Source organism: Leopardus geoffroyi, chromosome E2 (assembly GCF_018350155.1).
Source record: "Leopardus geoffroyi isolate Oge1 chromosome E2, O.geoffroyi_Oge1_pat1.0, whole genome shotgun sequence".
In the NCBI taxonomy this organism is placed as follows: Eukaryota; Metazoa; Chordata; class Mammalia; order Carnivora; family Felidae; genus Leopardus; species Leopardus geoffroyi.
Genome location: NC_059335.1, coordinates 42,889,636 through 42,913,127, shown reverse-complemented (window position 1 = coordinate 42,913,127; position 23,492 = coordinate 42,889,636). Strand labels below are relative to the sequence as shown.

The window sequence follows — 23,492 nt, the reverse complement described above, 5'->3', positions numbered from 1 at the left end:
TGAAAAAAATACCTATTACACAAGGTGGGTATAAAATGATACAGTATGAATGTGCCCACCAGGATATCACACATATAGTAGGTTCTCAACAAATATTAATTAAAAATGACTCTGAGGAAGGGACACCTGGCCAGTTGAGTAGGTGGAGCATGTGACTCTTAATCTTGGGGTTGTAAGTTCAAGTTGGGTACAGAGATTACTTAAAAATAAAAAATCTTTAGGGGTGTCTTGGTGGCTCAGTTGGTTGGGCGGCCAACTCCGGCTCAAGTCATGATCTCACGGCTCGTGGGTTCAAGCCCCGCGGTGGGCTCTGTTCTGACAGCTCGTAGCCTGGAGCCTGCTTCGGATTCTTTGTCTCCCTCTCTCTCTACCCCTCTTCCGCTCGCACTCTGTCTCTGTCTCAAAGGTAAATAAACGTTAAAAAAAATTTTTTTAATAAAAAATCTTTAAAAAAAAATGACTCTGGGGGAAAATAATGACAGACCTGTCCCCCAGGAAAAGAAGACGAAGCATGTAATGGGTTTCTAGCACTATCGCCACTCCTACCTTTCCCCACTAAAATAAGTCGTTTTGTCTCTCCCTTGGGCCCTGAGATCTCAAGTGAACAACTCTCCCCATACTTGGAGTGGCAGGTAGTGAAGAAGCCTCCATGTTAGCCTATGTGAGACCCAATGCCAAGACAGTGCCCTTTGGAAGTCGTATCCAAAGGGCTTCAGGCAGTTCCTGGTACATAGTGGGATCTATATAAATATTTGTTGAATAAAAAGGAAAACAAAAGAAAACAAACCTCCTAGTAATAAAGCTGAGGGAAGGTATTCCAATCTCTCCCCTCCTCTGTGAGAAGGTTTTTTGTTTTCTCTGGTGTGTGTATGTGTGTGTGTGTGTGTGTGTGTGTGTGTGTGTGGCTGTTGAAGAGGCTATCTTTGCCTACCCCCAGAGGAGTTGGCATCCAATTATGGGGGAAACTACAGTCATTACTATAAACCCTAAATAAGACAAGAACTTTCCTACAACCCATAGATCCTCAGTAAACCCAATTCTTGGTTCCCAAATCTGAGGCTTCTCCCACCTTGCTCTCACTGCTGACAGACCCTAAGGCAAATTCAGTCATAGATCTGCCCATACACATCCCTCCCTACTTTTAGTTTCCCTCTCCTCTCCTTCAGGGACTCTATTCCATCCTCACCTCCACAGCATGCATCAGCCCCCACAATGCAATCCAAAACCCATCACCAAAGTCTGCTCTCAGGCAGAAGTAGGCTCCCTGAAGGCATTTCAGCCCCCATTTTCCATTATTAATGGGCTGACAGAACAGAGTGGAAAGTTCTTCTGTCCCTGCCCAGCAACTCCTCCCCACCAACAGAGTCCCTTGGTAGGGGGGTGGTGGGCAGTAGAGGGGCAAATTCTAAGCTGCGTAATTCCTACATGAAGACTGTAATGGTGAGACTGGAGTACAGGCTGTGCCAGCATAGCTGGGGAGTGAGTAGCAACGCTCAGCTATAATTAGTCACCCCCAGAGCAGAGCCTGCAGAACAGGGAGAGGGAGGAGGGTCGCTGGTGGGAGGAGGGGCCACTGGCTGCTCAGAAGTGGGGAGGCAAGAGCAGAAGTAAGGAAAAGCAGCTCTATTCAAGGTAAGCAATGTGAAGCACAAGTTGTGCAGACAGAAGGAGGTCGGCTGTACGAAACCACCTAGTGTAGGCAGCATATAGTAAGCAAGGCCCTGATAAATAAGGTGGGTGGTTGTTGTTGTTGTTGTTTTGTTTGTTTGTTTTACCCCTGAAGTGGGAAGAATGTAGACCTGAATTATGGTGGGGGGGGGGGGGGGTGCCGCTAAGCACACCTAAAGAACAGTGCATCTATAGGGGAGCAGAAGGGGACTAGAGAAAAACTGACAGTCTAGTATCCCAAGAAAGTGGACACTTGGACGTGGTCTCCTGGGAAGACTGCTTCTTCAGGACCAAGATGCCTGAGCTTTCCGGAGAACACTATCCCTTCAATGTCCCCACTCATCCTCGTCGCTGACAGAGGGTTCTAGGAGGCTGGAGATTGCTGGAGGAGGGGCCAGACCGAAGGGTTTACTGCAAGGGTAAGAGGGGAGCAAAGAGGGCAAAGGAGTCTAGGGATGAGGCTGGAGAGAGCAAAGGCAGCCCTTAGGGAAGGCAAAGCCTCAGACCTCCCCCGCGCGAAGGGGAGGAGGCAGAGCCACAAGAGAGGGCGCAGGAACTCTGTGAGAGCCCGGATTTGTGGAATTGGAGCCTGAGTCCTGGCACTGTGCAAGAAGCCGGCCCAGATCTGGCGACTAGGGGGTGGGGGTGGGTCCGCTGCCAGCCACCGGCCTGGCTTTCCCACAGACGCACTCACCTATTTTGGCCAGGCTGGCCACCAGGATCCACAGGGCTACCAGGTAGGGCGCCTCCACCTCGTGCCACTGCCAGCGGAAGAGCGCCAGCCCTGCAGGAGGCTCGCCGGGCGACCCCGGCTCCCGGGTGGGCTCTTCGGTTGCGGCCGCCCCCGCCAGGGGCAGCCAGAGCAGCGGTAGTGCTGCGCACAGCATCCTGCCGACTGCCTAGCCGCCCTCCCGGCACCGCACGGCCGCCGGCCTCGCGTCGCCGCCGCGCCTACCGGCCGCCCCCGCGTCACGAGCACGTGGGGCCCGCTCCCCCCAATCCTGGCTCCGAAACCCCCAAGCCGGGTCCGGACTCCGAGACCGTGCTCCGGGCGCCCGGACTCTGGACCCCTGCTCCTCCCCCACTAAACCATTCTCAGCTCTGGAAATCCCCCAGTGCAGCTCTCCCCCAAGTCCCGAAACCTATTCCTTCGAGTCCGCTCCTCCAAACCTTCCTCAAAGCTCCCCCGACCCGGTTTCAGAACTGTAAGCCGCCACAGCCTTCCAGAGGCACTACTGTCCCACCCGCCCAAGGCTGCAGCCTGCGAGGGGGGGGAGGGGGGAGGGGCGGGGTCCAGGCCCGAGGGGCGCGTCTCCACAGCTAGTGCAGACCCGCGGCGAGCTGCCCGCTACTGTTACCAAAGGCTCGGGCCCCGACGCTGCCCCGTGCAGACGGCAGGTGGCAGTGCGCCGCCGCCCTCCGGAGCCTAGGACCCCCTACGGGCCCCCGCCCAGAACAGAGCTGCGCACGCGCATTGGGCGCGCCCAGAAAGCCGTGAGGGACAACGCTGTCCTCCAAGTCCCCAGAAACTCCAAGGCCTAGATTAGGCCCGGCTCTCCCCAGGCTGAAAAGAAAGCTGTTCCTCTTTATCTCCCAAACCGAGGAGCATTTGGCCACACTTTCCATCAAACTACAAGGAAGTCTCCTCACCTTTTTCTTGAAACTGAAGGGAACGTATCTTCTTTCCCTAAACTATGGAAAACCCAGCCTATCAATTCCCTTCAAACTAAGAGGGATCCACTCACCTTTTCCCCTAAACCTGAGGAGGCATTCGGCTAATCTCGCCCCAAACTGAGGAGGACCGACTCCATTTTTCATTCAAGCTGAGAAGCAACCACCCCACTTCTTCGCCCAAACTGAGGAAAAATATGTTCTACCTCCCCACTCAAACTGAGTCATCACATCATTCTCCCAGAGCTGAGGGGCATCTTCTTACCCCAACTAAAGGGAAATCATCCCACCTCTTCCTTCATACTGAGTGGAATGTATTTTCACCTCTTGCTCCAAACTTAAAGGGACCCATCTGCATGCTTTCCCCAAATGATGTAATCCCATCCACTTCATCCCTCAAACTGAAGGAATCGGGGCCATCTCATCCCTAAACCCAGGGAGACCTGGCTGGCCACTATCTGAAGAAATATCCGCGCCACCTGCCCGAAGAATTCCTTGACCAGAGCGCAGCCTCATCGCCCCCAAGCCCAAAGAAAGCCTCCCTGACGTGGGTGCGCTCTTGAAGGCGGGGCGCGAGCTTGGGTTTTCCCGCCGGCCGAGCCAGTGAACTAACGGAATCACGATCGCGCCCTCTGACTGGCTGGCGACAAGCCTCGCCTCCGGCAGTGGTAGCTCCCCACTGCGTGTTCAGGGACTACTCTTAGCTCCACCTCCTTCCTCGGCCCCGCCTCCGTCTGGCTCCTCCCCTCAGCAGCGTCCGGTCCGGCCCGGCCCAGACAGCCGAGCTAGTGGAGTAGACGCCGCGGCGTAGCCGGGATCCTCCCGGAGGCGCGCGGCGCGAGCCCCTGACAGAACCATGGCGGGCGAGGAAGACCGCGGAGATGGGGACCCGGTATCAGCGGTGACCGTGCGGGTGCAGTACTTGGAGGACACCGACCCCTTCGCATGTGCCAACTTCCCGGAGCCGCGCCGAGCCCCCACCTGTAGCCTGGACGGGGCGCTGCCCCTGAGTGCGCAGATACCCGCGCTGCATCGCCTGTTGGCGGCGCCGCTGAAGGTGAGGGGGCCTAAAGAAAGGTTGGGGGCGATCAAAGGTTCATGGTCGGCGCCATGAAAGCCTTTGGGAGGTACCCCTCGGGGAGAGGCGGGAGTGGGTGCGTTCCTGCGGGAAAGTCTTGGGCTGGGGACCTACGGTCCAAGCTGCCTCGCTTTCGCGGGACGCCTCTCAAGTTGAGGGAAGCTCAAGAAGGGAGGTGGGAGCTTGTTGTCTGCGCCACTTTGGCTGCCCCCTCAAAGTGAGGCCCATCTGGGGAGGTGTTCGGGGTCCATTCGCTGCCTGTCTGCTTGGGTAACCAATCTGGATAAGGTGACGGTAGATGTTTGGGTGGTAGCGGACAAGGAGTTCGGAGCTGGGGAAGGACCAGCTTCCACCTGCTTCAGGTGAGGTGGGGCGGGACCAGGAGGAGGGGCGGACCGGGGCGGGCCACTGGGGGTGGCAAAAGCTTCGAGCGGTTTCTGTTGGCTGGATTGGGTCCTGCCCCATAGAGCGTTGCCCCTGTAGGTGGGGGCCTGGGTAGGGAGTGAGAGTAGAAGAGAGACTTCACGGGGTGAGGGGAGTCCCCGGGAAGCGACCTGGCCCGGGACACGCAGAGAGCCAGTGGCTGCACTGGTGGAAAAGCCCTTTGAGTCACGGCCCCCACCATCCCGTACTCCAGCCTCCACCAGCCCACGGCTAGAAGGGAGGGGGCGAGCCCGGCTAATTTTAAACCGCCGGCCTGCCCTAGTTTGCCTGCGTACCAGAGCCGACTAGCGCACAGTGCTGGGAGAGGCCCTTTTCCAGATGGTTGGCCCTACCTCCCCTCCGGCTCCCTGAGCTCAGCCCCCCGCAGGCAGCCCTTTCCGGCGCTCTGGGTTTCCGGGCCAGGACTCTGGGAGGTGCGCTACCACCCCGCAGGGTTCCCCGCGGCCAGTTTCCACCGAGTGGCGAGAAAAAGGAGAGGGAGTTGGTGGGGGTGCCCTCCCTTGCTCTCAGCCTTAGCTGGGGGGCGAATTGCGCAAACTTGCCCCCTGGGCCCGGGGTCTCCCCTGGAATGTGCCCCGGGCGCCGGGCCCCCAGCCTGCATTCCTTGCTCTGCAGGCCCGCCCCGCCTCTGAGCGCGGGCGGGAGAGTTGGTGAGATTATTGGCCCCGGGGAGCGGCTCGTGTCCGGGCAGAGCCCGAGCTTCAAGGCCACGGCTTGAAGGTTGCAGTACACTGCCCACTTTAGAATTTTGATGCAACCCTTTTTGTGCTGCCCTGTTCAAAGGGGGAAACTGAGGTGCGCCTGGAAGAAGCACATCCAGCCCGAGGCCACTTTCAATTCAGGATAGGCACTGGAGAGAGAGGGCTGCTAAACTGAGGCCAGATTCCTGCCTTCAGGCTTATGAAACTCTTGAAATAAGGTGCTGAAATAAGCCTGGAGCATTACAGAGAACATAGTATTCCTTCTACTGCTACTCTAGGGCAGGACTTAGCCCTAACACGCCTCTTCCCAATTAGGGGCAGATTTAGGAGGTCAGGGACAGGAAGAAACCACCCCTTGCTTCTTCCTCTCATTTAGGGACCCATCTCCCTACTGCACCAGGTGTTCTACCCTCTGTTCTGTGCTCCCTAGCTAAGGACACCACTGAGCTCAGATTGAGAATGTGTTAAGTACCCCCCAGCGTAGACATTCCTGGGCTCCTCACTTTTAGGATATTCCACTTGGTGTACCTGAGGACACAGGCAGGATATGCTGGTGGGCACACTGGGTTACTACTGTGCCTGTAGCCAGGACTTCCTGGGGCTGGCAGTTCTGCCAGGAATGGCCAGATACACTGTGATGTGTTCATCCCAAATATAAACTGTGACCACAGCCCCAGAATAGAAGGCTGAAGGAAGAAGGGCTGAGAATAGGGTAGGGGGAGGAACATCAGAGAGCTGAGAGAAGGGGAGCAGGGCTCCTCCTTGCAGGAAATGTCAACAGCTGGTTCCTCCCCGAGTCCTATAAGGGTGTGCCCCAGGGGCACAGACACGACTCAAACCTGCCTAGATAGCCCTATAGAGAGGAAAGGTGGCCCAGAAACCCAGGCATTCCCATTCTAGGCTGAGAGCAGAAATAAGAGGGAGGGGGTCTCTACTTACTCAATGCTTTATCCTCTGTACATTTGTCTAGTAGGGGAACAGGACACAGCCAAGTGGACATCTACCCTCCCATTCTGGGCACTGACTGTCATCCCTGCAGACCCTGGGAAAGCACAAAGGCCCAGCCCACTTTCTCTCTGGGGCTCCACCCCATGCACCCCATTGGGCTGGGCCCAGCCACTAGAGTTCCCCTGGGGGCTTCCTTTTTAAACTGTTTAGAGCTTTCAGATCTGAGAAGGCCTTGCTCATTTCCTCCTAGTCTAGGAGGAAGCTCCTAGCCACAGCCTCTGACTCATCTCCTGGCCTTGGGAAGGGGGCCGGTGGAAGGGGGTGGAGAGGGTCCTGGCAATGCCTTGGGCCATGCCTGGTGTCCCCAGGGGAATTTAGAAGTATCTGTCTTCCCTCTGTTGCAAGCCTCTCCCAGTCCAGGGACCTGCTTCTGCCCAGAGGAGACCTGGCCCTCTGGCCCTGCATTTTATCTTTACCCAGAGTTCTGCTACCTTTTGCTCTTCTGGGCAATGCCTCAGGAGCCCCTCTCAGACACCTATAAACCCTGCCACATCTGAGATAGCACTGACTTCTCTGTGGACTCTGGGCAGAGAGACCCAAATGCTGCTCGGTCCCTGATGCAAAGGCCAGAGGAGCCCCCTACTTCTAGCAGCAGGGATAACCCTAGAAAACTTTCTGTCACCAGTAACTCTGTTTCCCCAGCTGTGGCTAAACATTAGAGAAGGACAGGGGTGGCACTGTCCTGGAATATTTCCTGACCTTGCACCGTCCCTACTCCAGCCCCAGTTTACCCCTCAGGAGCAGTTGTTGCAAGGGGGCTAAAGTGTGAACCTGACCTGCTTGGACAGGGACCAACTGGAGGGGTCCCAGAGGATTCTTAAGGGTAAGATGAGGTGCTCTGGTGATGAATTGAGCCATTTATTCTCCTGATATGGAGGTCTTTGGGGGATACTAGAAGATTGGGATGTGGGCATGGATCATGGCCTTCTTCCAGCTTTTCCTGGGACCACCATGTCCAATTTACTGGTCATTCTGGGGTAGGGAGCCTGGGCTGCAGCCTGGTGAGCAACCTCAGGACTTAGATCCTTGCAGATTTAGGCACTGTTACCTTGGTGTGTATGATGTGTGTGTGTTCACTGGTGTTCCTTTGCTTGCTACAAATTTGAGGACCAGTTTGGGGTATTTGCAGAGTCCAGAAAGCTGAGGGGTGGTCTTTCGCCCTTGACAACACTACAGGCTCCAACCCTCCCTCCACCTCCCCTCCAGGGTTTCCTGGAGCACTTCCAAAGTCCATCCATTCAAGATCTAGCCTCAGTTAGCCCTGGTTCCAATCCTGGTTGTGCAGCCTAGGGCATATTCACTAAGGTTCTGAGCTTTGGTTTCCTCACCTGTAAAAGGATTATCAGGAGAAGGGGGCTTGGCTGGCTCAGTTGGAAGAGCATGTGACTCTTGATCTCAGGGTCATGAATTGGAGCCCCATGGTGAGTGCAGAGATTACTTAAGTAAATAAAAGTTAAAAAAAAAAAAATTGTCTGGGACACCTGGATTGCTTAGTCAGTTAAGCATCCAACTCTTTTTTTTTCCTAAGTGTTTATTTATTTTTGAGAGAAAGAGACACACACACAGAGACAGAGCATGAGCAGGGGAGGGGCAGAGAGAGAGGGAGACACAGTTTGAAGCAGGCACAGTTTGATTTGGGTCTTGAATTCACAAATCATGAGATCATGACCTGAGCTGAAGTCGATGCTTACCCGACTGAGCCACCCAGGTGCCCCAGGCATCTGCCTCTTGATTTGGCTCAGGTCATGATCTCACAATTCCTGATCTAGCCCTGTGTCAGGCTCTGTGCTGACAGTGGAGCCTACTTAGGATTCTCCCTCTCCTCTCTGCCACTCCCCTGCGTGTGCCTGTGCTCACACATGTGCACACGTGCACTCCCTCTCTCTCAAAATAAATAAATAAACATTAAAAAAACGATTATCAGGAGATTCAAACAACTAGGCAAGCTGGTATGTGACACAGAGGAGGCATAACTAATATGGATTTCCCTCCTCAAGGCCCATCCATAGTGTCTCATCTAGGAAGTCATGGTCTAATTGGAAACCCAAGATAACAGGAGAAGGAGGGTTGTTAGAGCACAGGGTCTCTCTCGTGTTTAAAATTTATTTATTTATTTCGTTAGTTATTATTTAAGCGATCTCTATACCCAACATGGGGCTCAAATCATGACCCTGAAATCTAGAGTTCCTCCGATTGAGCCAGCCAGGTGCCCCAAGGGTCTTGTGTTTATAGGAAAGCAGAAGAAAAAAGCAACAAAATCATTTCCTAAAATAGGAGTCCTTCAGCATATAATTCTGCCCTCTTCTTTCCCTGCCCCTGGCGTGACCATTCTTGCCTGATTTGCAGTTATGAAAAATACTGGGGAGTAGACACCATGGTCTCCTCAGTTTGGCCCTGCATTTAAAATCATATGTAACAAGTTGGTTTCGGCTGCCAGAAAAGCTTGAGCCCAGAGAACCAAGAAAAAGTGGGCTGGATGCTGAAGGGAGGGTCTGAGCCTGGGAAGAATGGAGAGGACTCCACTCTAAGACACAGAGAAGCATGAAAGAGCCAGGAGTGAGTCAAGGATATGAGCCCACGCTGGCCCTGTGCTGACCCTAAGTGCTGTCAGCAGGGACCAGGGTTCAGGCTTACTCTGGCCTGGCCCAGCCCCAGGGTGTGAGAAACAAGTACCAGAGGTTTGGCTCTCAGAAGGGTGACCCGAGGAAGGGGGCAGGGGTGTGAGGGACAAGCACCATCCAGCTGACAGGAAGTCTCTGTTCTTTGCCATCCTAGCCTATCACCCCCCATCTCTACCCAGGACAGGGAACTAGGTTAGGGGAGAAGGGCACCAACCTGGAGGCTCTAGGCTGGCTGTTACCTCTGGGCTTCTTCCTAGAAATGGGGCCCTGGAAGAATAAGACAAAGTGGCTAGGGAGGCCACTGCTGCCACCATGGAGGCAAAGGGTTTGAATCTGCTCATCTGAGGAGGCTGGGTGATAGAGCACTTGGCCTTCAGGACTCTACCCCAAATAGATGCAAGTATCCTGGAAGGAGAGGGCCATTCTTTGCTTACTTGGGATTATAGCATGTAAGTGTGCTTACAGGAGGGGAAGACATCCTGCTTGATCCGAGCTTCCTGTACGTGTGCTTCTTGGGCTTGTGCTCCTTCAGAGCGTGTATGTACACACACACACACACACACACACACACACACACACACACACACACCAGATCGTAAACCTGGGTGTGGAAGTACATACCAGGTATAATATAATCACCCTCCAGTGTTTACCTTTATGGCACTCTGCCCCTCTCCTTTCTTAGCACTCATGGCAGTTGTGCTTCTATATTTATTTGTGGTCTTTTTTTATTTTTTATTTTTTTTAAACATTTATTTATTTTTGAGACAGAGCATGAACGGGGGAGGGTCAGAGAGAGAGGAAGACACAGAATCCGAAGCAGGCTCCAGGCTCTGAGCTGTCAGCACAGAGCCCGACGCGGGGCTCGAACTCACAGACTGCGAGATCATGACCTGAGCCAAAGTCGGACGCTTAACTGACTGAGCCACCCTGGCGCCCCTGTGGTCTTTTTTTTTTTTTTTTTTTTAATGTTTGTTTATTTATTTTGAGAGAGATAGCACAAGCATGGGGAAGGGACAGAGAGGGGGAGAGAGAGAATCCCAAGTAGGCTTCCCACTGTCAGTGCAGAGCCTGATGGGGGCTCAATCCCACAAACCATGAGATCATGACCTGAGCTGAAATCAAATTGGACACTTAACCAACTGAGCCACCCAGGCAGCCACTTGTGGCCTTTTTCTGAGGTAAGGCTGCTGGCCCTCCCCAGCTGGGCTCCCCACTATGTCTTCAGCACCTAAAATCAGCCTGGTTCACGAATGTTTGCATGAATGAGCTATTCCATATATGTGTGATTTGGGGGATCCCTGAAGGGGTTTGTTTCTCTGGGGCTGTGCCAGGCTGTGTGGATATGTTTCTCTAGGGTCCTAGAATCCTCTAGTCCAAGGTAGAAGGAGATGCAGCTATGCCTGGATGGGGGTGGAGTGGGTAGGCTGCTGAGTCACCATGTGGGAAGAGGGATCAGGAGGAATGTGGGGCTGCCCTCAGCTGAGCTGGCCCAAGATAAAGTACCCCAGGCCTGGGGCCTTGCCGCCCCATCTCAGGCCTGTTCCCACTAGGCCCTGGAGAAGATGACTCTGCTCTCAGGGAGGGGAGAGAGGCCAGGCCCGCCCAAGGCGCCCAAGGGAGGGCAGGCAGCCAGGCAGGAAGTGGGACAGAGAACAGGCTGGAGTGTTTGTCCTATGTCCCATGTCCCAGGCAAGGCGGGGGTGGGGGGAGTGGGGGAAGGAGAGGGGGTGTCAACCAAGGGCCTCACAGGCTGAACTGCCAGGAAGGAGCTAGGTCAGTCTCTCAGACATGAGCAGAGTATAAAGCAGAAACGGGTAGGGGTAGGAGCTGGGCTCCCTTTATCCCAGGGGACCAACAGCAGCTGTAAGTCCTTGGACTGGGCCCAGAGCAGGGCAGTGCTGACAGAACAGTGGGACAGATGTTGGGACTGACTTTCCCAGTAAGATGGAAACAAGAAAATACTCTGCTTCTCCAGAGGTGGGCTCTCCCTGGGCCATAGCAACCCAAGGAGCAGGGCCACTCAATACAAGGGGACTTTGCTGAGCCCTGCATACTGGCTCTGTGCTATGGGGGAAGTGTCTGGGAGAGGCACAGTGCTGCCCTCAGACTCCCAGGAGTCACTTCTCTACAGGTACTTCTCAAGAGGCCAAGTGTCATGCCTGGTGGTAGTAGAGGGGAGCCGGGCCAGGGGCATGATAGAGATACTTGGGAAGCACACACACGGATAGAATGTGTGCCTCGTACAATGCAGGTTTCAGGGACCTGCTATAGACTGATAGAGTCAGACCCTAAAACCTAGTTTTTAACAGGCCCCTTGGAGGCCTCTGAGGTCTAGCTCACTTGGGGCAGGGCAAAGACCCTGAGGCCTGAAGGGACTGATAGCCTATGGATTACTCACTGTTCCTCGCTGCCTCAATTCAGGGAGACACACATACCACACACACACACACACACACACACACACACACACACACACACTCCTTGCAGCTGGGTTTGCACCAATATTCTTAACACTTTCTCCCTGGGCTTGAATGCTTTGTGGATGCAGCTTATCACCCCCAGGGCTGTGAACTTCCTTGAAGGCAGGAACTTCCTCCCATATTCTATTCCCTTTCCTTATTCATGTTCATGAGCTCAACATGTTTAGTGAGCACTTACTGTGAGCCATAGGGCTGTGCTAGGCTCTGCAGATATAGCACGGGGCAAGACAGACATGCTGCCCGAACCCAGAGATCTCATGGTTAGTGGGGAAGGAGACTAGTGTCTAGGATATTATAATGCTGTATGGAAGGCCTCACACATGGGGTGGAACAGGTTGCATAGCACTAGCTACAGGAGTTCAGGAAAGTGTTCCAAAAAAGCATTACCTAATCTGAAACATGCAGAATGGTAGGTGTTAGCCAGAAGACATAGCACATTCAAAGGGCAAGAAAGCCTGGCACCTGAGGTAGATGGGCTTCGTGCACGGTAGGCCCATGAGAAATGACTGCTGAAGGAATGCATGGCTGCAGCATACACCCTGTGGTATGCTGCTCTGCTGGCTCTCTGAGTGGAAGTAGAAGGTCATGGGGTCTCCATACATATCTCTACCACCTCTTTCCCAGCCCTGACAACTATTCCCTTTGCCCCCAGCTGGAGGACTGTGCTCTACAAGTGTCTCCCTCTGGATACTACCTGGACCCTGAGCTTTCTCTGGAAGAGCAGCGCGAGATGCTGGAGGGCTTCTATGAAGAGATCAGGTCAGAGCTCATGGGACCAGGAAGGCAAGGCTGGCCCCTACCCTTGCCTCCACCAGGGGCTGGCTCAGGTGTCAGCAGCCAAGACACCTGATCTCTAGCCTAGGCTGAGGGTCACCTCCTGCCATGCCACCCCACACGACTGTGCCAGGGGAATCCCTGGCCAGTGTTACCTGATGCCTGGGATGGGGGGGGGGGGCGGGACATGTGTGATCTCCCACATACCTGAGATACCTATGTTTGTACAAACCCTCCTGTTGAGGAGGAGGGAGTTGGGCCAGGAGTGGCATGTGGGGTGGTGTTTAGCTGCCTTGGTGTGGGGGGCAGGGACTCTGAGGAATGGCCTGAAAACTGCTGACTAGGCTGCTTAATTCCAGCAAAGGGCGAAAGCCTACACTTATCCTGCGTACTCAACTCTCCGTGAGGGTCAATGCCATCTTGGGTGAGTGTATGAGGACATTAGTGTCCAAGAATGCCCCTCCCCAGTGCTGCTGGCTCAGTTTCTTTCAGGCCTGTGCTGGACAGTGGACAAAGCACATGGGAGACAGGATGTGTGGCCCCTTCCCACTCCTATCCTGACCTCTCCTTTCAGGGCCAGGGCTGATGCTGCAACTAAACCGGATTGGGGGTTGCCCAGAGTCAGGGAGTGGAGGAGGAGGTAGGGGGCTCAGGCACTAGAATATTCTTTGGTGGGGGGTTGTGTCCCCTTGAGGTTTCCATGCCCACCTACCCCTTGCAGAAAAGTTGTATGGCTCCAGTGGCCCTGAGCTCCGCCGTTCCCTCTTCTCACTAAAGCAGATCTTCCAGGTGAGGCCCAGAAGTGGGCTGGGGGTGGGTGTCCAGCCTGAGCCCTGCTTAAATTTCCCCATGGTGCCCCCAGGAGGACAAGGACCTGGTGCCTGAATTTGTACACTCAGAGGGGCTGAGTTGCCTGATCCGTGTGGGTGCTGCTGCCGACCACAACTATCAGACCTACATCCTCCGAGGTAAGTCCAACTCCTCCCCCATGACCCCTGCCTTCAGTGACCCCTTACTGACCTCTTCTTGTCTCTGTGTCCCCAGCACTAGGCCAGCTGATGCTTTTTGTGGATGGGATGCTAGGGGTGGTGGCCCACAGTGAGACTGTACAGTGGCTGTACACACTGTGTGCCAGCACGGTAAGTGGCCCTCCACACAGCCATGCACCCTTTTCCCACTGCCTCTCTCTGGACCTCAGTCTCCTATTCTGCAAAGTGGGCTGGAATTGAATGAGTCTGAGGCTCATCTAAGTCTAGAATGTACTCCAACACCTGGTTCTGGGGCCAGGGTCTTTCTGCCTAGACTCTCCTCTTTAAGTCCAGCCCCAGAAGCCCTTACCCCTCCCCACCAGGAGCTGATACAAGTCTGGCCCAAGCCCCACTCATATGTGGTGACCCCTCCCCCTAGTCCCGCTTGGTGGTGAAGACAGCCCTGAAGCTGCTGCTGGTGTTTGTGGAATACTCTGAGAACAATGCACCACTGCTTATCCGTGCTGTCAGTTCTGTGGCCAGCTCTACAGGTGAGAGACTGTTCCTTCTCCCCCCTCAACCCCGAATCAGAGCCCTCTCTCCTACCTGTCCCCGCATGACTGCTCCCCTTTCTGTGTCAGGCTCTCTTCCTTGGGCCAATCTGGTGTCCATCCTGGAGGAGAAGAATGGCACTGACCCTGAGTTGTTGGTGTACACAGTCACCCTCATCAACAAGGTGGGTATGGCCGAATAGGGGGGAACCAGGTGCCAATTCTGGGCCCCTTAGGTTCCTGACTTCCAGTCTCCATCAGCCTTAGCCTTGCCCTCCCATCCCCACCCTCTAGACACTGGCAGCACTCCCAGACCAGGACACCTTCTATGATGTGACAGATGCACTGGAGCAGCAAGGCATGGAGGCCCTGGTCCAGCGCCATTTGGGCACCTCGGGTACTGATGTGGACCTGCGCACACAGCTTGTGCTCTATGAGGTGGGCTGGGTCACCTGGGCACAACTGGTGGGGAAGAAGGAGGTGCAGTTCGCCAGCGGCTCACATCTGGGTCTACCTCCACTAGAATGCCCTGCGGTTGGAGGATGGAGACATCGATGAAGCCGCTGCAGGTGGAAGGCGGGAACGCAGAAAGCCCTCTTCAGAGGAGGGCAAGAGGAGCCGCCGATCTCTAGAAGGCGGGAGCTGCCCTTTGCGCTCCACGGAGCCTGGGTAAGATAGAACTTGCCCTAGCACTTGGGGAGGCGTGGATCTGCCTGCAGTGGCCTTGTCTGTTGATAAGCCCCGCCTCCAGCCCCACAGGCCCTGTCTCTAGCCGCGCAGGCCCCGCCTCACAGACAGGCCCCACCTCCAGCCCCTCAGACCTGGCCTCAACGGTAATCTCCACCTACTCCACTGGCCCTGCCCTGTCGACAAGCTTGAACTCCAGCCTCTTGGGCCCTGCTTCTGGCCTCCTTACCTCGGTGAACCTCTTTCCTGCCATCTCTGTGGGGCCATCAGCCGACAGCTCCAGCGAGAGGAGCATCTATAAGTAAGTAGGAAGATAGTGGAGGCCACCCCTAGAGTCCTCTCTCCAGCTGTCCCTCCACTGAGCCCCTCCACAGGCCCTCCGCCTCCTCTGCCCAAACTCCTCTGCCCAAACGCATGCTTTCTCTTTCTTTCCAGACTTCACCAAACTGCTCCTGTTTGGTAAGTGACTGCTGGGGAGTGGGGTTCAGCCCTGACTGGACCTCTTACTCCTCCTGCTTGTCTCCTCATCTCTTTCTGGCATTCTGTCTTTGCCCTTTGTCATCTATCTCCTTGCCCCCCTTCTTTATTTCTCTGTCACTGTCTCTTGACTCTCTTGTTCTTTGTCTCTTACTATGCCCTGTCCTGCTTCATGTCAGTCTCTCCCCTCCATTTCCAGTTTCTTCATGTCCTGTCACCCCCACCCCTCCTCTTTCCACTGGGGCTGGGAAGGAACCCGATATTACTGCCCAGCTGTGTGTGGGTACAAGCAACTGGGCTTTGGAGTGGAGCAGGCACCATAATTACCATCTCTTCCTCTCATCCCCCCTACCCAGGGCCCCTGAGAGCCCACCTGTCTCTCAGTCCCCTACTGAGCAGGCAGTGCTGGAGTAAGTACAGAGGCCAGCCTGCCAGGCCTGCCATTTGCTCAGGGCTTCAGCATTGCTTCCCCCAGCGGGGGTTCCATGTGCCTCATGCAGCCAGAGCTGGGGGACTCTCAGGCCCATCCTCTCCCATACATAGCCCTCCTTTGTTACCCAAGGACCAAGCACTGGGAAGCAGTTCACTGGGGTCATAGTGTTCAATAGTGACACCTTAACAAGCTTCAACCAGAAATGAAGATACGGACTCCCAATCTGGAGCCCATTCTTCCATGTCCTCAGCCCAGGAATAGGGAAGGGGGCTAGGATCTAGGGTGCTGTGTGGTATAGGGGTGGAGGAGCAACCTAGGGCTGAGGGAAGAAGGGCAGGGACTGAAGGCCAACAAAGGCTAGAGGGGCTGAAAAATAGACACTGGATCACATTCATTATTCCAACATAAATTGAATGCCTGTTGTGGTAGCTCACTCAGTAAAGCATGGGACTCTTGAGCTGAATGCTTGTTTCCCAGGCCCTTTTCTAGACATGGGTCATAGCTCTCAGAAGCTACCAGACATGGGACAGCCTGGTGTGCCCATTGGAACAGCTATCCCCTTCCCCTGATCTAAGGGTCTAGAATCAGACAGTGAATGTGAACAGCAGCAAGGTTGCAAGTGAGCTGTTAAGTAGAACTTCTCCCCATATGTTGACCTGGGAATGCTGGGTTGGCAGTGACCCTCCCCAGATGTGGAGGAATGAACAGGGGCTGCCTTGGGAGGGCAAGTCCTGGGTCTGCTCAGCGCATGGACTGTTCTCTGTATGTCTGTGTGTGCCTGCAATTTGGGGCAGTGCCCAGGGGCCCAGCAAGGCATGTACACCACCCTGGGCTGGGGTGTGTCAGACACCCTCACTGACAAGTACCTCCCCTCAGAGCCCGGTTCCTGGAGAATGTGGCAGCAGCAGAAACAGAGAAGCAGGCTGCACTGGCCCAGGGCCGAGCAGAGACACTGGCTGAGGCCATGCCTGATGAGGCTGATGGACACCCAGGTGAGTAGGTGGGTGGGCAGAATCCACTCATGTTGCCCTATTGCTCCAGAGGGCGTGACACTGACAGCTGCTTCTCTTCTCTAGATACCCGGGAACTATGGGGCTCCCCAGAACCAGGCCCTGCACCCAGATCACCCCAGAGCCCTGCCCCCCGAAGTCTGCTCCGGGCCCAGCGGAGCCTTGAGCCAGAGCCCAAGGAGCCACTGGCTCCACCAAGCCCCAAGGCTGAGCCCATTCAGGAATTCCCTATCCGTGTACCTAAGCTCTGCATTGGAGACCTGGACTTCTCAGATTTGGGGGAGGATGAAGACGAGGACATGCTGAACATGGAGGCTGTGGAGGCTGGGAAAGGGGTCCCACCCCCACCGCCCCCACTGCCTGTGCTCTCTGGAGGTGGCCCACCTCCTCCACCCCCACCTCCTCCACCCATCAAAGGCTCACTCCCACCACCTCCACCTCCCACCACTCCCCTTCCTCCCTCAGCACCCGATGGTTTAGCCCTCCCCACCAAGAGGAAGACAGTAAAACTCTTCTGGCGGGAGCTAAAGCTGGCTGGGGGTCATGAAGGCTCTGGGAGCCGCTTTGGGCCCTGCCCCACACTGTGGGCCTCACTGGAACCTGTCTCGGTGGACACAGCCCGGCTGGAACACCTGTTTGAGTCCCGTGCCAAAGATGTGCTGCCTTCCAAGGTAAACCCACCCTCATCTGCAAGGTAACCCCAGCGGAAAGAGGAGGGAATCAGAACTGAAGGGTCTGAACTGCCAGGGACAGCCACTCATTTCCCACATGGAGAAACCAAGGCAAAGAAAGGCATTGAGTCTTGTCTGAGGTTTCTCAACAAGGAATCAGCAGAGCCTAGCCCTAACTAGAATCTAAGCTCATCCCAAGGCCTTACATATCCCAGATCCCTGGTTGTGGGGTGCCCCCACCATCTGGCTATATAGAGGGGCTATTTAGAGTGCCCTTGTAAATTGTTGCCCCAGCTAGTCCCTTTCCCAATCTTACACTGCCCTCTTGCCAACTTTAAAGAAAGCAGGTGAGGGCCGCCGGACAATGACCACAGTGCTGGACCCCAAGCGCAGCAACGCTATCAACATTGGCCTAACCACCCTGCCACCTGTGCATGTCATTAAGGCTGCCCTGCTCAACTTTGATGAGTTTGCTGTCAGCAAGGATGGCATTGAGGTAGGGATACCGGCTAAGGGTGTGACAGGGAGGTGCGAGGTCTGGCCCTCTCCTTTGGCCAGTGGGCATTTCCTGTCCCTCCCAATGGTGGGCATGGGCTTAGCATTTCTACAGAGCAGTTCCCCAGGCCGTGGGGATACCCCAAATGACCAAATGACCTAGGGAGGAGTCAAGACCAACATTTGAGGCCTCAGGCCAGCACTGAGGGGACTTCGTGTGGGGTGGGGTTGCATCTTCAGAAACTGCTGACTATGATGCCCACGGAAGAGGAGCGGCAGAAGATTGAGGAGGCCCAGCTGGCCAATCCTGACATACCCCTGGGCCCAGCTGAGAATTTCCTGATGACCCTTGCCTCCATTGGGGGCCTGGCCGCACGTCTACAACTCTGGGCCTTCAAGCTGGACTATGACAGCATGGAACGGGTACTTAGGTCATGGCATGTGGCAGGAAGTGGGGCAGGTGAGCACAAGGACCAGGTAGTTTGAGAGTCCCTTGTCTCCCACTCCAGGAAATCGCAGAGCCGCTATTTGACCTGAAAGTGGGCATGGAACAGCTGGTGCAAAATGCCACCTTCCGCTGTATCCTGGCCACCCTGTTGGCTGTGGGCAACTTCCTCAACGGTTCCCAGGTTAGTGGGAGTGCATGAGGGCTGGGGGCCAGGGCTCTGGAGCCTGCTAGGCCCAGGCTCAGATGGGGTCCTTTCAGAGCAGCGGCTTTGAGCTGAGCTACCTGGAGAAGGTGTCAGAGGTGAAGGACACAGTGCGCCGACAGTCACTGCTGCACCATCTCTGTTCCTTGGTTCTCCAGACCCGGCCTGATTCCTCTGACCTTTACTCAGAAATACCTGCCCTGACTCGCTGTGCCAAGGTTAGCACCAGCCAGAGTCTTGACTAAGACCAGCCATGGCAAAAGGGAGTGCTGCTTTCTGGGGCTGACTTTTCCTCCGTGTTCGGGCTACTGTGCCAGAGTGTGCTCAGCTACAGGTGTTGTGTGGGCTGTATCCTCTGCCAGAAACATTCTTTCCTCTATTGGCCTGGCTACACCTACTGTCTTTGGGTCTTCATTTAGCCACCACTTCCCTCAAGAGAGCTTTTCCATTCCCCATTAGATCAAATGGACTTGTCTCTTTCCTGGATTAGACTGTGAGCTTTTGGAGGGCAGGCGGAGGCTTTTTGGCTCTCTATATCTCTAGGGACCAGACTGGCTGGCCTGACAGAGGCAGCCTCAGGTGGTGCCTGTCTTTGAGGGGACAACATGCATACCCCCTGCCTTTCCAGGTGGACTTTGAGCAGCTGACTGAGAACCTGGGGCAGCTGGAGCGTCGGAGCCGGGCAGCTGAGGAGAGTCTACGGAACTTGGCCAAACACGAGCTGGCCCCAGCCCTACGTGCCCGCCTCACCCACTTCCTGGCCCAGTGTGGCCGCCGTGTTGCCATGCTGCGGGTAGTACACCGCCGTGTCTGCAACAGGTGGGGACATGGGCAGAGGGCAGGACTGCTATCACCATCCCTCACACCCTAAGCAGGACTCACCATCCCTCCCCACCCCAACGTGCCTAGGTTCCATGCCTTCCTGTTGTACCTGGGGTACACGGCCCAGACAGCCCGGGAAGTGCGCATCATGCAGTTCTGCCACACGCTGCGTGAGTTTGCACTGGAGTATCGGACTTGCCGGGAACGGGTGCTACAGCAGCAGCAAAAGCGGGCCACGTACCGTGAGCGCAACAAGACACGGGGCCGCATGATCACTGAGGTAGGTACCTTTTCCAGGTTTGGACTGCCACCCCCGTGGTTTCCTTCCCCTGCGCCCAGCTCACCCTTCTCCCCTCTACAGACAGAAAAGTTCTCAGGTGTGGCTGGGGAAGTCCCCAGCAACCCATCTGTCCCAGTGGCCGTGGGCAGTGGGCCAGGGCGGGGTGATGCTGACAGTCATGCCAGCATGAAGAGTCTGCTGACCAGCAAGCCGGAGGACACCACACATGGCCGCCGCAGCAGAGGTGGGACCTATGGCCACTGGGGGCAATGGGCTTTGGGGTCACCTTATCCTGACTTCTCTATCTGGTCTCTCACAGGAATGGTCCAGAGCACCTCCCCAGTCATGCCTACAGCAATGGGGCCCTCCACTGCACCCCCAGAAGAACCCCCAGTCTCCAATTTACCCAGTGACACTTCAGATGAGATCATGGACCTGCTGGTACAGTCAGTGACCAAGAGCAGTCCTCGTGCCTTAGCTGCTCGGGAGCGCAAGCGGTCCCGTGGCAACCGCAAGTCTTGTGAGTACTCCCCAAACGCCCACTACCCGCCTTAACCGCATCAACCCTCTCTAACTCTGCTCTGTTCCTGCAGTGAGACGGACGTTGAAGAGCGGGCTCGGAGAGGACCTGGTGCAGGCACTGGGACTGAGCAAGGGTCCTGGCCTGGAGGTGTGAAGGTACTGCCTCTAGGACATGGACGGGCCTCAGCCTGCAATGTAAGAGACTAGAGAATGAGGAGGAATCAAAGCAGAATTCTGGGCCTTTTCTCAACCCTAAGGCCACTGTGTGCCCAGTGGACAGTGCCTTGAGCAGTATTAGCTGTGTGTGCCTGTATGCAATTGTGTGTTTGTGTGTGTATATGTACTTGTATGAGCTCCCTGAATGCATGGAGTATAATAAAGTTTTCCTAGCCAATCCAAGACTCTTTTCCTTCTTTGAAGGTACCACACTCAGTCTGTAGCAGGAGGCTAATACCAAACGACTGGCTCTTCCTGTCTCGCCCTCATTATCACCCACACAGCCATTAGCCACATTCTGAGCCATTTATTTAACAATCCTATACCTTAGACCGCTTTTGGGCCCTGGATGAGGCCATCCTTGCTCCTGGCATGGGGGCCGTGCAGACTGTGGCCACAATGTCAGTGGCTATAACCGCTTCATCTGCCGCCGCTCCTGTCGGCGTTGCCGTTTCTCATTGTGCTCTGGTGCTGGGGTGCCACTGTCTGCTGTGAACCAAGGGCCCAACACATTCACCCACAGAAGGTAAAGGGCCCGGCCCGGAGCCTAGGACAGAAAAGTTAACTTGAAGCCTGGTACAGGAAATGAAAGAATAGAAAGTTTAGATGCCCCAGTCTCTTCTTGGGAGCCCTACAACCCACGCACCAGAAGCCAGAAGGACCAGATGTAGAGGGAGAAGCAGCTGAGCACTTGCACGATGGCTGTCAGTAGAATCACATCCTTAAGGTGCCTGTGAATAGAAAGGAGGCTGCAAGGGCCAAAAATAGGAGATGGGCCCCAGTTCATCTCCCTTCTACCCTTTCAAGTTGTGGGCAATTGTGGGTCTTGGGCTATCTGGGCCCCAAAACCCCAGCCCTGGGGCCGCTCACCTGGGCTGGCAGCGGGGGACACTCACTCTGCCATGCCCTGCTCCATGTTGAGGTCCATTCCACCATCCATCAGGGCCCCATCCTCAGAAAAGGCTGCCCGTGCCATTGAGCTCATAGAGTGGTAGCTGGCCCCATATACTGCCAGGCTAAAGCCCAGGGCCACCTGCAGAATAAGAATGGTATCAAAGGCCAGCCACTAACCCTACACACTCACCCACTCCCCAGGAAAGGGGACACTTACCCAGGCCCAAAATGAGGCAGATGAGTAGAAGAACACCAAGGTCACAAGACAGTAAATGGCCTGTAAGCAGATACATGGTCAGGCTGGAATCAAAACCTACCCTAAACCATGGGTCTCCCTAGACTCTGACCAAAAGTTAGGCCAGGCTGTGGAAAGAGACAAGTTGTTTCTCATAGGGTTGTGGGGGAAAGGGGTCTGTTCCCCGTGTCCTGAGTACCCCGGCTCCCCTCTGATGTGTCAGTCCAGGAAAGAAGGCCCTGTGTATTTGGGATCAGAAGAATGGGCTCAAGTTCATCTGAGACTCAAACCCTCATTTGGTTTTTTTTGTTTTGTTTTGTTTTGACTACTCAGCACTTTCTTTGTGCCAGGGTCCATTCTCCTTTCTTTAATTGTAGTTTTATTCTGGAAAACTACACATGGCTGTCACATACCCCCTCACTCACTCACTCACTCACTCACACATACACCCAGAAATGAGGACAATGGGACCTTGGGTGGGCACAGAAGAAAGGAGGAAGGCACTTACATTTGCCCCCAGTATGATCCGCAAATAGAACTTCAGAGTCTCTCTGTTCTCTTCAAATATCTGCTTCTTCCCTCTCGTGCCCACTTTGCCCTTGGGCTGCAGAGGGATGGTAAGATGCTGTCAGAGCCCTCCTCAGCCAGGGTCCTCCTCACCCTGCCCACCACTCTGATTAGCTACAGAATTACTCCTGCACCTAACCCAGATCCCCATGGTGCTCAATCTAGCACAATCCTAGAGATGTCCACCCCTCCTCCATTCCATCCTGGTTAGAGCTGACACCATCTGTGCTGCACCCCTTAGCTCCGATCGCCTCTTGCTCACCCTGGAAAATTCCAACACTAGGCTGGTATGTCCTGGTTCCCCTGGTCCAGCTTTGGGCTGACAACCCCTTCAAGGGGGACTCCTGAGGGGCGCTGAATGGTGCGCCCTTCCGGCCTTTGCTGGAGTAGTCCAGATCTTGGCTGACGCCCACCCCCTTTCAGGCCCCTAAGATCTCCGGCCAGGTCTGGGACAGCCTGGTATTGACGCTCACTCCCCTCCCGGACCACTTCTCCTATGGTCGTGCGCGGCTCCATTCCGCCCGCTAGCTCTAGTACGGTAGGGCCACCTCACGGCGCCCCCCTCTGGCTGACCCGCTTCCCTTGATGTTCTTCCTCTGTTTTCAGTCTCCCAACCCCGGGAAGGTTCGGCCATTGCGAACCCCGCCCTACCCGCCCTCCTTACCGCCATGGCGCGACGCAAACACCCAGCAAGGAAAACAAGGCAGAGCGACCGAAACCGCGGTCAAAAGGTACCACATCGGCAGCACAGGCACTTCCGGTGCAGACCCAAATCGTCACAACTGTGACGGAAGTGGGGGATCCACTTCCTTCCCAAGACCCTCCCCCCGAAAGTTGGTAAGACTACATTTCCCAGAAAGGCTTGCACGGGGGCGGTGGCGGCTGGGATGCGATGGCGGAGTCGCTGCCCCAGGAGGTGAGAGGAGTCCGCTTGGGACAGGCTCCGCCCTCGGGGTCCCGGGCTGTGGGGAGGGGCTGTCAGACAGCTCGCCCGGCTCTGCCCGCCTGGCTGAAACGACCCGCCGGGGAGATCCCAGGATCTGCTGGCTATGGGTAACGGCCCCGCCTTTGGGCCACCCTATCACCTTAGCTTGGGGGAACCATTTTCTCCACCCCCATCGGCCCCACGATTTGGTTGCCTCGTCACCTCAACCAGGACAGGGTCTCAGCCTACCCACCTCTCTAGAGATGGCCGCCCCTTCCCCTTCAGTTCTGGAAGATGTCCGTTTCATACAGTCGTCCCCGAAGGGTAACCGGCCGTATCCTCGTTGGCCTCTTTGGGGTGATCACTTCATTCCCTTTGCCCCTCCCCCTGGCGATGGGAAGCAGACTGCCCCCTTCAATCAATTCCAGGCACAGTCGCTGAATTACTTCACCGAAGACAGGCCTGCTCCCCACTCCCTAGGCCTCTAGTGATGGCTGCCCCTACCTCCTTCACCCCATGGGATGTTTGCGCCTTTTCCTTAGCCTGGAGCAAGAGCACTCTGTCGCCATTGGCCAGAGACAGAGAACAGGTTTTGTTGCCAGTGGTCTCTTGGGATGGTCTCTCCATCCCTGTTGCCTTGA

At 55.4% G+C, this 23,492-nt stretch overlaps 4 protein-coding genes across 19 annotated transcripts in view; 2 read left to right on the top strand and 2 right to left on the bottom strand.

Moving 5' to 3' along the window:
- SLC9A5 (solute carrier family 9 member A5) overlaps nt 1-14,101 on the bottom strand; it is a 31,545-nt gene extending 17,444 nt beyond the window's left edge. For 7 of the 8 annotated variants that reach the window (XM_045443042.1, XM_045443044.1, XM_045443045.1 and 4 more), the window contains exon 1: nt 2,363-3,924. In XM_045443042.1, the coding sequence (XP_045298998.1) occupies nt 2,363-2,555 (193 nt within the window). In that variant the 5' untranslated portion in view covers nt 2,556-3,924. Of the gene's footprint in view, nt 1-2,362; nt 3,925-9,405; nt 9,459-14,022 lie in introns of those variants that run through there. The other variant, XM_045443048.1, reaches the window with a different exon arrangement.
- On the top strand, nt 4,035-20,408 carry FHOD1 (formin homology 2 domain containing 1). 6 transcript variants are annotated; one of them, XM_045443030.1, is made up of 24 exons: nt 4,095-4,396; nt 12,327-12,433; nt 12,808-12,872; nt 13,170-13,237; nt 13,311-13,416; nt 13,493-13,587; nt 13,856-13,967; nt 14,058-14,152; nt 14,262-14,405; nt 14,491-14,636; nt 14,719-14,955; nt 15,090-15,113; nt 15,488-15,541; nt 16,441-16,556; nt 16,641-17,245; nt 17,586-17,741; nt 17,981-18,163; nt 18,250-18,369; nt 18,447-18,608; nt 19,019-19,209; nt 19,300-19,492; nt 19,574-19,736; nt 19,812-20,012; nt 20,086-20,408. In XM_045443030.1, the coding sequence occupies exons 1-24, from the start codon at nt 4,196-4,198 to the stop codon at nt 20,166-20,168; spliced, it is 3,627 nt and encodes a 1,208-aa protein (XP_045298986.1). In that variant the 5' UTR covers nt 4,095-4,195; the 3' UTR covers nt 20,169-20,408. The 6 variants fall into 6 exon arrangements, with proteins under 6 accessions (XP_045298988.1, XP_045298984.1, XP_045298985.1 ...); XM_045443032.1 differs by lacking the exons at nt 15,090-15,113; nt 15,488-15,541 and having other exon boundaries at nt 4,035-4,396; XM_045443028.1 differs by having other exon boundaries at nt 4,092-4,396; nt 19,300-20,012.
- Nucleotides 20,409-20,522: 114 nt separating this feature from the next.
- On the bottom strand, nt 20,523-22,719 carry TMEM208 (transmembrane protein 208). Of its 2 annotated transcripts, none has more exons than XM_045443141.1 (6): nt 22,591-22,719; nt 21,868-21,963; nt 21,342-21,401; nt 21,127-21,263; nt 20,877-20,979; nt 20,523-20,777 (listed from the first exon to the last, which is right to left on the bottom strand). In XM_045443141.1, the coding sequence occupies exons 1-6, from the start codon at nt 22,594-22,596 to the stop codon at nt 20,640-20,642; spliced, it is 540 nt and encodes a 179-aa protein (XP_045299097.1). In that variant the 5' UTR covers nt 22,597-22,719; the 3' UTR covers nt 20,523-20,639. The 2 variants fall into 2 exon arrangements, with proteins under 2 accessions (XP_045299097.1, XP_045299098.1); XM_045443142.1 differs by having other exon boundaries at nt 20,877-20,961; nt 22,591-22,717.
- The window catches only part of EXOC3L1 (exocyst complex component 3 like 1), a 35,513-nt gene continuing 34,732 nt past the window's right edge, over nt 22,712-23,492 (top strand). For all 3 annotated transcript variants that reach the window (XM_045443061.1, XM_045443062.1, XM_045443059.1), the window contains exon 1: nt 22,712-22,842. In XM_045443061.1, coding sequence (XP_045299017.1) covers nt 22,819-22,842 — 24 coding nt within the window. In that variant the 5' untranslated portion in view covers nt 22,712-22,818. The remainder of the gene's footprint in view (nt 22,843-23,492) is intronic.

Excerpts from the sequence above, each read along its gene's own strand:
- FHOD1 (XM_045443028.1), top strand. The coding sequence starts at position 4,196 with ATGGCGGGCGAGGAAGACCGCGGAGATGGGGACCCGGTATCAGCGGTG. Across the intron at positions 14,153-14,261 it reads CAGTCACCCTCATCAACAAG|ACACTGGCAGCACTCCCAGA; the intron begins GTGGGTATGGCC and ends CCCACCCTCTAG. Across the intron at positions 17,742-17,980 it reads TCAGCAAGGATGGCATTGAG|AAACTGCTGACTATGATGCC; the intron begins GTAGGGATACCG and ends TTGCATCTTCAG.
- TMEM208 (XM_045443141.1), bottom strand. Across the intron at positions 21,264-21,341 it reads CTGCCTCATTTTGGGCCTGG|GTGGCCCTGGGCTTTAGCCT; the intron begins GTAAGTGTCCCC and ends CTTATTCTGCAG. Across the intron at positions 20,778-20,876 it reads TCTGGTCCTTCTGGCTTCTG|GCTCCGGGCCGGGCCCTTTA; the intron begins GTGCGTGGGTTG and ends TTTCTGTCCTAG.